At 41.2% G+C, this 13,331-nt stretch overlaps 1 protein-coding gene across 1 annotated transcript in view; it reads right to left on the reverse strand.

Annotated features, from left to right (window-relative positions):
- Positions 1-13,331, reverse strand: part of KIZ (kizuna centrosomal protein) — a 130,687-nt gene that overhangs the window by 23,929 nt on the left and 93,427 nt on the right. Inside the window, exons 8-9 of the mRNA XM_078056857.1 lie at positions 7,296-7,461; positions 5,648-5,713 (exon numbers count right to left, since the gene is read on the reverse strand). Coding sequence (XP_077912983.1) covers positions 5,648-5,713; positions 7,296-7,461 — 232 coding nt within the window. The remainder of the gene's footprint in view (positions 1-5,647; positions 5,714-7,295; positions 7,462-13,331) is intronic.

Here is a 13,331-nt window from a genome sequence, read left to right on the forward strand (position 1 = left end):
GTTCTGCCCTTGAGCCTTCAGAAGGAGCACAGTTTGATTTTAGACTTCTAGCATCCAGAACTGTGAGAGAATACATTTCTGTTGTTTTAGATTTGTGGTACTTTGTTATAGCAGCCCTGGGAAAATAATAAATTCCCTGAGCCCCAATTTTATGGAAATATCCAAAATCCAATCCCTTTTCTTCCTTTCTCTTCACTTGGGTCTTTTGTGTAAAATGAGGGTGTTTCACAACATGACCCATAAGGGCTCTCTCAGATTTGAGACCTCCTGCTTCCTGGTTCTCACACCTGGGGAATCACCTGGGTATCTAGAAGGCTGATGCCTGGGCCCCACCCCCAGAGGTTCTGGTGTGACTGTTCAAGGGTGTGGCTTGGGCATGGACACGTTTAAAAGCCTGCACGGCATGCTACTGCACAACCACTGAGGAGAATTTCTCTAGGCACTTAGGAGTTGATTTCCTTGAACACGGGAGCCTCCAACGAAGAGCACTCTTCAGAAGGATGCCTTTCATTCTTTACCGGCCACTTTAAATCACCACAACCACCCTCAATGCCATGACCGAGGACTGCTTTGCTGGAGCAACCAGTAGGCAGCAGGTGCCATGACTGAAGCCCCAGCAGCCTGACCCCCACCGCAGAGACAGGGCTGTGTGGACTGCAGTGGGCAAGCCAGCAGCATGTGGCAGCTCCCTTGGTTTTACATGAGTTGGGGGGAGTTCCCGGTCCCAAGTACGGCAAGTGACAGGTCTTTACATGATTCTTGTGCACTTCTGGACAGGACAAATGAGACACGGTTCTCTGGCTGCCAAAAGTTGTCACTGCAGTCTTTTCTCCCAGAATAAATCTAGTTGCCAATGACAACCTGGCTGTTGTAGGCTTCCAGCCCTTTTGCAGTGTGATGAAAAACTCATGTAATCATGTTTGGGGAAGCACTGCCCAGAACCCTAAGTGCCCAGAACCCTAACCCTTCAAATCTATGCTGACCTCCCACACAACTTTTAAATGGACGTACCTTAGTATAACCTTGAATACTTCAGCTTCCAAAGAATATCAGTGAGAAATGGCACAGTCAGGCAACACTTTCAACACAGCTTGACCAAGAGAATTGGAGTCAAAAGAATGAGAGGCTGAATGGACATTCTTAGAGGCTTAATCCTCTTGAGATAAAAGCTGAGAGGCCTTTTCACATGGAGCTTAAGGAGATGAGTTTTGCCAGGATGGGCACGTGGGGTGGGAAAAGTACTGGTGGAGTGAATGACTGAAAGAGATAGTATTCTGGCCTGAATCAACAAGCCTTAAGGAAACTCCTTAATATGCTCATTTTTATTCATTCGTTTGACAAAATGAGTGCCCACTGTGTGCAGGATTCTGTGTTAGGTGATGGGTTTTTATGACATTTAGCATAAGCTGCATCACTGGCTAAAATGAAAACTCACTTACCTCTCAAAGGTAAATTTAGTGTGAATACAAATAGAATTGCAAATGTGGGAAATTTTACTTGGGGGTAGAAGTCGTTCAGAGGGGTACTTTCTCTCATCAGCTAGGTAAGTATTGCCTTAATCCTGGCCTAAGTGTTTCAGGGAAACACTGACCTGAATAGCCTACTACTTGCATGTGGTCTCAGGCCTAACTGCACTCAGGTTTGCCCCTCTTTATGAAGGGCAAACTTCTGGTACAGTCTGCACTCGGAAATCCTTGCAAGCCACCCACCTCTCTAGGCCTGACACAAGGGAAAGGAAAGGTGTGGCTTTGTTCATCATAGCTCTCAAAGCATCCTTGCAGAGCTCATCTTTTGTGGGGATACACACTGACATTTCACCGATCCAGACATCCTGACGCGGGTGTCTCTCCTGTCAAATGAAAGGGGAAGGGTTGGTGGAATGGAAGGTCAAAGCTTAAATCTTGAAGTTTGAGTTCAAGACCCAATACACTAGCTACCTGGCCTTGAACAGGAATCTTAACCTTTCTAGGTTTCTGTTGGACTGTCTGTAGAATTAGTTACTGATGTTTACCCCACCGGGCTGTTATGAGGATTGGACAGGAGGGAGACTTAGTGAAGGCAGGGTCGCAGGCTTTTGCTGTCCTGGTATTTCTAGGATGCAGCCCAAGTAAAGGTGTAGCATACATGCACATAATATATTATTTATTATACACAGAAAACCACACATTCATAGACATTCCAATTAATCTTTGATTCGTACCTGGATTCTTTAGTGTGAATTGACAGACTAATAAAAGGAGTAGATAGTGTTAACAATGGCAGATCATACAGGCTGTGAGTGTGTATGGGTGTGTATGGAAGGATTTCTGTGTAAATTCTAGCACAGATTGTGGGAGCCAGAGTTATGAAACTCACACTCTCCCAAATGATGACTAACAAAGCAGATGCCTTTCAGAGTGACAGCAAATAAGTTAAAGACAAGCCCCTCTGCCAGGAAAACCTATGTTTGGAAATGATAAGCAAATGGAAAAAAAGAAATGAGAATGCTGGTACATTTGATTCCTTTGCTATGGACTGAGAATCACAGACTCCCAGCATTTGAAGGAATGTCACCGTTCCTGGAAACAAGAATTCCTTCCACGGTGCCCCTCTAGAGAGCGGGTTCCTGCCATGGTGCAACCAGCCAGCAGCTGGAAGACCCTCACCTTGTTTTTGTTGGAATGAAGAGCTAGAAAGTTCTTCCATGACCCAACTGTGAATTTCTTCCTTGCAACACTCACATACAGGGCCCCCTGAGCTACACTCTGCAGTTACACTTGATAAATGTTGGTATGTGGCAGCCATTTTCAGATAGGAGATAAGTTATTTGAAACTCTAGGTTCACACTTGTAAATGGTTCATTTATTGGAAGTTGTAAAAGTTCTTTAACATGCCTTAGCACACTGTGCTGGCTATAAAGGGAAAGAGGGGTCATGTAGGGTTTGGTCCCAAAATACGTATTCCTCAAAGTATCTTCTGGGTGTACTGCATAGAACAGATGGGGGGAAATGCTGCACCAGCCCAGCAACATTTGTTAGAGCACACCAGGGGAAGACTTGCCTGGTGATCAGGTGCCCTGCAACGTCCTCAACCGTGGGTATATCACGCATGTGGCAAATGAACACTCACAGGCAGAGCCGTGCAGCCTCCACCAGGGAGACCACCAGGAGTCACTTCATCAACTTCTGCTATTCTTCTTAAATGGTTTTTTCATGGGACTAATTAGAAGTTCCTAAAATATCATGAAACTCTCCTTAAGATTCCTTTTTGATAAGGTAAACATCCTTCTGGATTCAAACCATCCATTGATTTTTCAAGTGGAAATTTCTTGCAGAAACTAATTTAGTGGTACTACTGGGAAGTGCTGTCTATGAGGAGTTATGGCAGCACAGGGCTTGGGTGGGTCTTGGTCCCAAGTGCCTAGTGCAGTTCAGGAGGAAGCGTTCATATATTAAGTGTGTAGTACATGCTTGGCACTTCCACACACATAATCTCATTTCAACTTTAAGACAATCTTGTCTGCTTTCCCAATAGAGAGACCCAGAGGGATGGAGAAACAGAGCAGGGAATAAAGAGCTGACATAGACAGCTGATGCCAAAGCCCAGGGACAGCCGCCATATCTCCTCAACTCCCAGAGGACAGCCTCAGGAATATTCCTTTTCTTTGGAATACTCTAGAAGGAATGCAGCTCATACAACAGGAAAACCTCAACAAAATTATTATGAAGGGAGAGGCAGACTCTATCTTAAATCAAATGATATACCTGCCCTAACTCTACCAAAGGCCAAATCTCCAAATAATTATGCCAAAAGACACAAAGATTTAATAAAAAGATGATGGTCAAGAACTTGGAGGTTGAACTAAGACCATGTTATATGACAATTATATCTTGCAAAAAAGTGGGGAAAAAAAGAACTTAAGATTAAAGTAACTTCAGTGACATGCGTGACAACAGTATTAAGCAGGGCCAAGGTGCCTGAGGCCCTCAAACATTAACTTCATGGGAGCTCTGGTGGGTGGGGAGCACAGAAGAGAGTGTGGTAGCCAGGACAGAGCTGGCAATGCTCAGTCACTAGCTTTGAAAGTTTTTTTTGTCCTTATATATTTCCCAAGTTAGTTTATATGTCTACTACTTTGGCATACAACAGGCACAAAGCATTTTTTTTTTTTAAACTGCCAACTTTGATGGGTCAACGGCAGGTTGTTGGAACAGCAATTTCTTTGAAGACTCTAATGGCAAATAATCCTTGTTAAGCTCATCACACCTCTTTCTGCATGAAGAGGAGAAAAATGTGAAAGTCCAGTACTTAACTATCTCTTCTACTCTAAAGAAAGTCTATGGAAAATACCATCTGCATTAATTTGGGGGAGAGTCATCTCCTTGCAAGGGATGACTGGAAAGAATACTGGAGAAGTAAGAATGGGCAACTGGGTCATTTCCTGGTTTCCACCCAATAAGTCTTTGTCATTTTAACTGCAATAAGTTCAGAGGTCATTAGATACTTCTGCGTTCAAAGGTAAATTGCAAAGGAAAAGCATCCAAATAACTTTTTGGTTATTTGCAGCTTGGGATCATCTACACTTCTATTAATAAAAAGAAAACAAAGAAGAGACTCTAACAGAATTTTCTCAAAATGAAGAATAAAAATGCAATAAACTATATCACTGGGAAAATGTTGAAAAGAAAACCTCTGTATGAAGTGAAATACCTCTGTATGGAGTGAAATATTATCTGATGCAGAATATATACAATAATTGCTCTACTATACACTCCTTTTTCAAAACCAGAGTTCATCACAGAAACATGGGTTTAAAAAATTAATCATCAGGCCATGAATTGTACTGCCATAAAAGAAAGCCATTCTTTTCTGCTTATAAACAACAAAACTACCACATATGCAGATGCATGCCTCAGTACCTCAGTGCAATGGTGTATTTACTTGTATAAATATTTAAAGTCAGACCTTTGAATTTCTAATGAAGTAGTACACCACTTTACAAAATAAGATACTAGTAAATTTAGATGTACGACAAATAGAACTCTGTTCAGAATACTAATTGCTGCTGTTGATATTCTAAAACTAAAAAAAGCAATGATATTCAGATTCCATCTAAACAAGCATAATACATGGGCAGAAATTTCGATAGGTCTTGATGAAACCTTACTGCTAAAATTGTTAAATTATCAGATGAGCTAACCACCTCCTATTTTTGGTTAGTTTTAAGTTATTGGAGGTACAAGGCAAACTTCATGTCCGGCACTTTCTCCCCCCTGCTCTTATTTTAACGATACACATTCAATTATCACAGGCAAGAAAAGACTCACATCAGAAACATCTGTAGTTTGCCATATAATGACTGGGTGTTCCCCATGGAGACTGACCTTGTCATCCAAACGCAGGTGTTGAAAGGCTGTGTGATGGGGGTGCTCACACGTGTAAATGTATGACATGATTATGAAGAATTCAATAGACACGGTTATTTTCCACCTTGGTTTATGTTAACGTAAGCTCACACGTTCTGCTCTTATGATTAATCGCCTGCTCCAGCATGCAGCAGTTGAATATCCTTGCTCTTAGTGGAGTCCACAAACCACTAACCTAGAAGGTTCTGCTTATAAGATAAGGTTGAATCCTGTTTGAAATTCACAGGTGACCGTTACTTTACCTGTGATCGGGATCTTCGCTGCCATGCTTTCTTCCCTGCTCTCGTCTCCACAGCCACTGGAAACTTCTAAAAACAAAACACATGATGATAAAAGTGTATCTCAAGGATATATTTATGGAGTGGACCTTTGTTTGCCTTTTTTTTTAAACTGCTGTTCCTTTTATTTTCACTGCCTCCCCATGTCCCTTTCTGTGGGTTAGTTTATTTTTTTGTCTGAAATTGTACTGTTTCTAAAAGGAAACCTATTCTTTTTTAAGATTATTTATTTATTTGAGAGAGCTCGAGAGAGCATGAGCAGGGGGTGGGGGAGGTAGGAGGGGTGGGGAGGTGGAGGGTGGGAGGGGCAGAGGGACAGAGAGAAGCAGACTCCCTGCCAAGCAGGGAGCCCAACAAGGGCCAGGACCCGGAGATCCTGACCTGAGCCCAAGGTAGACACTTAACTGACTGAGCCACCCAGGTGCCCCAAAAGGAAACGTGTTCTAAATCTAAGGTATCTCTATGTTGCCTTCAAGCAAAATAGTATAGTCCAACATCTATCAAATTCAAATAGGGCTTAAAACAAGTGAGCTCCAGGAGGCGCCTGGGTGGCTCAGTCGTTAAGCATCTGCCTTCGGCTCAGGTCATGATCCCAGGGTCCTGGGATCGAGCCCCGCATCGGGCTCCCTGCTCAGCAGGAAGCCTGCTTCTCCCTCTCCCACTCCCCCTGCTTGTGTTCCCTCTCTCGCTGTGTCTCTCTGTCAAATAAATAAATAAAATATTAAAAAAAAAAAAAAAAACAACAAAAACAAAAAAAAACAAAAAAAAAAACAAGTGAGCTCCAAATCCTGCGCATATATATTGACTTCTGCATATATCCTGAGCAACTCCTGGCTGTCTTAGAAATGCCATTACAGCAGCTTCCTGGCATGCCTTAACAGTACTACTAAAATAATCACAATTTCCGGATACTAAAAATTGGCTGTTAAATTTGGGGGGCATAAACTCATTGATTCTTAGTCATCTGTTGAAACTTTTATAAGGTTCCATTACAATTAAAAAGAATGTTTACAAATTATGAGTAAATTTTATTAAGTGATATCAAAAACTTCGCAGTATTTTATGGAATCATTGTAATGGAATCACCTTCATCCTTGTGACATGATCAAAATGATCTACTGCCAAGAGATTCATTTTGCTAACATTTCATTACTTATAAAAACTTATTGGAGGGGTGCCTGGGTGGCTCAGTCAGTTAAGTGCCTGCCTTCGGGTCATGATCTCGGGGTCCTGGGATGGAGCCCTGTGTCCTGGGATCCAGCCCTTCATTGGGCTCCCTGCTCAGCAGGCAGTCTGCTTCTCCCTCTCCCTCTGCCCCTCCCCCTGCTTGTGCTCTCTCTCTCTTTCAAATAAATAAATAAAATCTTAAAAAAAAACTTACTGGAAATTCAGCATAACAGCAGACCTATGATTAGGTCTTCCATTCCTGTTAAACTAAATGAAAACATATATATTTCCTAAAAGGTGGTATAAAACAGAGAAAATATCATGCATATTAAAATCAGAAGTATTCTCTAATCAGCTTAATTTTATAGGTATACCTTAAGAAAGAGGGTGTTGTGTTGATTCTGAATGCATGTTTTCTGTGGACAGAATTTATAGCAATAGTTACCTTGTTCCTTTGTACGAACATTGTTGAGCCACGGAGCGGGTCTGGCTTCCTTTATTCCACTATTGTCATTCAGAATAGACGGCAAGCTGCAAGATGATTCATTACTGTGAATAGCTGACCTATCGTCACACTCTTCTGTAAGGGCTTTTTTCAATAATGCTATTGCCTACAGTGTTTAAAAGAAAGCACAAAGAAATAAAAACAAACTCTAACCACATTACCCTTGGTCTCAAAAATCCAGCCTTCAAATGTAATTTTAGGTTAAGCTTTACTTGGGATTTAATTTGCTTCCTGACATTTAACTGAAATTAAAATGTCTTCAGGATGAGACAACATCTGATTATTTTCCAGCATAATTTCTTTACGACAACTCGCACTTGTGATACCTTCTTTGAGGACTTATGGAATGCAGAAGTGTTCTCTGACTCATGAAGTATGTATATGAGATGTGACCACCTCCATTAATCTGGGCTGGTTTATCCAAGATTTATCTTTCATTGCATGAATCTGTTTTTCAGGCATGAAGACAGTTGATTTGGAATGAGAGATCTGGAAGGATGTGACTTTGAGGTATCCCCATCCTTCTAGATATGACCTGTGAACTTCCTCAAATGAGAAGATTGCAGAAAAACTTTGTGGCTGAGGAGGATACACGAAAGCAAAAAGAGAACTAACCTTATTCTAAATCATAATCTTCAATCAAGGATAAAGACACTCCGCACTTTGCCCCTCAGTCTTCTGGGAGCTTAGGAAACTGGCCTGCCACACTGCCTATCTGTTTTCAAAGAGCCCTGAACTGTCTTTACCCATTATCACCTCATGTCTCGTGGGCAGGCAGGTGGGCACAGATTTCATCATGGCCAACTTGAGAGGTAGAGAACAAGTGGCAATTAACAGGACAAGTTAATACTCGTGTCTATTCATTTCCAGGTCCATCTCCTCCTGAGAAATACAAATATACTGGTAACAAGAGATAACCAATGATGACATAACCTCCTTCCAGAGTGTACGTTTCTCGTTCACTTCCTACTTGTAAGTGGTGATTTGCCCAGGCTTTTGGCAGAGAAAACCTAGGTGGTGGTGCTGACCTATCACTGGTATCTGATGACAGGAATAAATACAGGGCAGGGTCCAACCCAACCTGTTGGAAACAAACATGAGATTCTACAAGTTAATATGAAGAGTGGGACAGGGACAAAGCCTCACGGGTCATCTTTAGTCTAAGCACAAAGGGGTAACACCATAATTATCTGGGGAAGAAGAGGGAAGACAATAATCTTTCCTTGTGATTAATACAAAAGAAGGTGAAGATGTCCTGACATATCTGCCTCACTGAGGCAGAATATGGAAGATCTAGCCTTGTTGAGTTTGGCCTGGAACATACTTTGAGGTCACTGCCGTGGGCCTTGACATCCTTGCAAGGCTCTTGCCTTCTGCCCTCCCTAGGACCGGCTGGCCTCTTGGACTCATGCCCATCCTAGGCGCTGCAGCAACTGATTAGAGGGGATTTAAGGAGTTCTAGTTTCCTTGGCCAAGGGACCTGGCATCAAGTTAGACTTGCAGCCAAGACCTGTCTGTGGTTCACTTCTAGTAACCAGGTGCTTTTCCTTCATTTGTTTAAATTAGTCCTGGATCTTATTCCAATTGCGGTAACTCTATATTGGGATGATCTGCACAGTATCCCTGCAGACTAGGGTTCGGGTATAAAGTCCTGCCTCTGAAGCTCAGGCCAGGGCTGGTTCCTGTCCCTGGCTGTCAGAGTGCCCCAATCCCAGCTGCCTACATGGACCACTGCACTGCAACTGCTTCCAGAATCTGTCCAGGAAGAGGTATGAAGAGTAGGACCACGTCCTTGAACTGCCATCTCTCAACTGTCAGTATGGTCTCTGGACCATCCTGGCATGTCTCATTTCTAGATCTCTACCCATCCTGATCTAGTCTCTTCCCACAGAGAGTTAAGCTCCAATTCTGTGTGCCCAATAATCCTGGCTATGTGAAAAGCATTTTAGAATATGAACAAAAAGAACTGGCCCAGATTCTGTAATGAAAGCTGTAGTTTTCTTTTTCTGATAGTTAAAATAATCCAAACATCTGGAAGACCCTCAAAGATGTATTTCTTCCACATCTTATGCAATAGCTGTAACTAATAATTTCTTGGCATGACTTCATTACAATGGCCTCTGTCTCCACACATATCTTAAGAATAAAATTGTTTAAGAACTGTTGCAGCTTCCTGCACTTTGTGCTGCAGAATTTGCAGACAACGGAAACTGGGGTTGCCAGTGACTCAGATTACTTCTCATTAGGCCCTCAATGATGACACACAATTTATCTCACTGCTCTGTGCATCCCTTTTCATACGAGACCCTCTTTTGCTTTAGCTGGGTTCCAACTGGGCCTCAAAATAAAATGCTATAATAATACTGCAAATGTCTAATAAGTCTTTCTATGCTTGATACTGATACCAGCCCTGCCACCAGTTCTACGCTGAGCACCCCCCACCCTTTTTTTTTTTTACTGGGGTGAGGTAAGTAGAGTGGTGAGCATACTGCAGGTCTTTATTTCGTATATTTCATAAATGAAGATAAATGATCTTCACTACTCAATACTCCTATCTCTAGGATTTCTCGTACTTTTTTGATAGGGACATTGATAAAAGGACTCATCTTCTAAGATAATTCTATAGATAATTTCTCAAAGATGAGTTTTTTCTATCTGTAAGGATTTTGGTAGAAGGTCCAATTACTACATGAGAATGGCTGGCTTGGCTTTACTGGACCATGGAGCCAACAGAGAGCAGCAGATGTGCCCAGTGGGTCATCCGTAAAAGAATCCACAATATAAGGCCCTAACAAGCAGGGAATAATGATAAGCAGGGCAGAAAGAAACGTCAGCCTCAGACAAGGAATAATCAGAAAGTTTTAAGTCAAAAACAACTTTGGTAGAGTCGGGAGAAACATCTGTAATACATTCCCAAGCTGTATTGTTAGCAGACCTTTTAGAAAGATGGATTTTTAAGGAAGCCCCCAACTTGAAGGAGCTTGCGGCCCGAGGCTACAACACTAACCCATACCTGCACAGGAACAAAAGCCCAGAGAAGAGTGAACAAGCTGCTTTACACAGCTCACGCTGGGACTGAATGAGCTCTGCAAATTGGAGCTCTCGTATGTGACAAATGCCACCAGACAACAACTTTTCCTACCGGCCTCCTGATGGTGCTTATGAATGGACTATGCTTGGGTTTCAACTTATCTGTTAGCTAATAAAGGCTCTCTTTGATTTCATACATTTTGAGCCCAGGAGGGGGATGGAGACTGTCTCACTGCTCTCAGCAGTCTGATGTTTAAGTCAATACCAACAAACTAGTCTCTCACTTTTCTGCCTTCCCCGGAGCCAGGAGAAAGGGAAATTCAATGCCAAGGCACACACTGCAGAATGACTGATGGTGATATCTCCACATTTCAGCTCCCATGAATTATAATCAGCAGGACACCTGGAGTTATTCGTTCAATCTACTAGAATTTTTCTCAAAGTTCAGTTTAAATATGGATCCTGCTAAGTCTAGAACCCCAAGAATCATCTCTTACTTTATACCCAGAAACAATCAATTGTGATATTCACATGCATAGATAGATAGATGAACGTATTACTGGAAAAGACATTATGTCCAAAACACCATTTTAAGAAATGAGAGGAGAAAATCAAACTGCTCAAAATATTGTAACAAATTGTACCAATTTCTAGAAAAAAAAAATTCTTACAAGTCAATAAGAAAAAAATTACTTACCTAATAGAAAAATGAGCAAAGAACATGAACCTGCAAATTACTAAAGAAGAAATACAAATGGCTAACAAATAGGCAGGGGAAAATTTGACCTCAATTGTAATATAAAGGTCAAATGAATAAAAAAAATTGGATGTCATTTGTACTTCTCAATCTTGGTGTTCAAAAAAAAAAGTCAATAGTATCCAGTTTTATTAAAAGCTCAAGGAAATGATATTTTCATTCGTTCCTCATAACTGATGACCCTTCCAGAGTGAGATATACTGGTGCATAGCTACAGCGTTGAGAGATGCACGTACGTACCTTCTGGCCTGATAATTCCACATCTAGAAATTCATCGTAAGGAAACAGCGTGGACAGCTGTAAAAATTGAATAGCCCAGATGTTCTCTGAAATTTTTTTTACTAGAGGAACAATTAAAAACAAACTTCAACAACAGGAGTGTGTTTAAAGAGACTGGATATCCATACGAGGGTCTCCGTACAGCCATTTGAAATGATGGAGAAGAACATGGGATGATATGAAGGGAAGCCCACTTGTGACAAGTGGGGAAAAAAAGCAGCTTTGTACACAAAAGTACAGCCCATGTTTGTCAGTATATTAAATACTAAAAACTACACTCTGCAATGCCAATAGACAATTTTCTTTTATTCTTTTTGTTTACCTTAATATTCCAAATTTGGAGGTTTTTTTCTTTTTTTAAGACATGCTACCCACAAAAGAGTCCGATTTCTGTGATGGGTGGTACAAATATAAACAGAAAGTGAACGTGAAAGCATTTAGTAAAACTAAATTCTCTTCTATATACCTAAATCAGTGCTATTAATGCAGATACAAAAAAGCAAGAGAATTATGGCTGTAGACAGCAGGTGACATTTTTTCCTAATACACAAGTTTAACTGACCTTCCTCAAGAACCTTCCTCTTGCACACCAGAAGTAATTTTTCACAGCTTAAAGCAAAATGCTCTTAAGTTATATCTAAGTTATAGGAGGGGAAGGGGAAAGGAGAAGGAAAGGGGATTTTTATCTATGTAGCAATTAAAAGAAATGGGAAAGTATTCATATGAGCCAGCAAATGAGTATTCAAGAGATAAGATCAAAAAACCAGTCCATCATTTAGGGAGAGGTGAAGGGATTTCTGTGACCAATCACATGTCTCTCTGGCAGTGTATGTGTGGTGAGGGACAGGACTGACCTACTCTGTGGGTGACACCAGCAAGCCACTCTGCTTTGCCTGGAGAAGTTCTCCCGGGCAGAAAGAGACATCACGTAGGAGAAAAGGAGTATTAAGGCACTTAGTGTTTTAATGAGGCACCCAACTCATTTTTTTTTCCACATAAAGTAATTACAAATTTTTCTGATTTAAAAGCATGCAGCTCAATTATGTAATTACCTAATAGGTTATGCAGGTGCTGTGGATCTTATCTGGTCTCAAGGGGACATAATCCGAGTTTCGGCGGCTTTAATGATGTATTTACTCAAGAGACGGGATTGACTCCAGCTGACAGCAAAGGGACCCACAGGTAAACATCATTTACATGTGGCTGTTTGATTAGCCATTTACCCAAGAGATCAAAGTAAATATTTCTGAGCTTCGTTAGATTCTTCACCAAGTAATTTCTAGTAGAGCTTTCTTAAATTTTGAAAACCCTTAGTTTTATGATTTTTATCTATGGAGAAATATTTAACCCATACTATTTACTAAATATATATATTGTTTCTTTCTTTTTTTTTTTTTTAAAGATTTTATTTATTTATTTGACAGAGAGAGACAGCGAGAGAGGGATCACAAGCAGGGGGAGGGAGAGGGAGAAGCAGGCTTCCTGCTAAGCAGGGAGCCTGATGTGGGGCTCGGATCATGACCTGAGCCGAAGGCAGACGCTTAACTGACTGAGCTACACAGGCGCCCCTATATTGTTTCAATGCAGAGAAATAACTCAAAGACACTTGATTTTGCTCATTGTGACAGGATGATTGTGTAAACCAAAGCAGTTCTAGAACCCACAAAAGCATTGTCTTGCTTGTGTCATTTTGGTAACACGGTTCTTTAGGGCTGTGCATTTCTTCAGTCCTAAACTAACAGAAACTGCCCACTTACTTCTACTTTTAAGGACAGACTTCGTCATTAATTTGTTGGTAGCTTTTATGATTGTTACGAAGATGAAATCATGATGATTTAAAAAGGAACAAAAAGCCTACTAGGGGAGGCAGAATATAATTTGATTCCTAAATTCTTAATCAGGCAGCCCTC

The sequence above is a fragment of the Halichoerus grypus genome, chromosome 10 (genome assembly GCF_964656455.1).
Source record: "Halichoerus grypus chromosome 10, mHalGry1.hap1.1, whole genome shotgun sequence".
Taxonomy (NCBI): Eukaryota; Metazoa; Chordata; class Mammalia; order Carnivora; family Phocidae; genus Halichoerus; species Halichoerus grypus.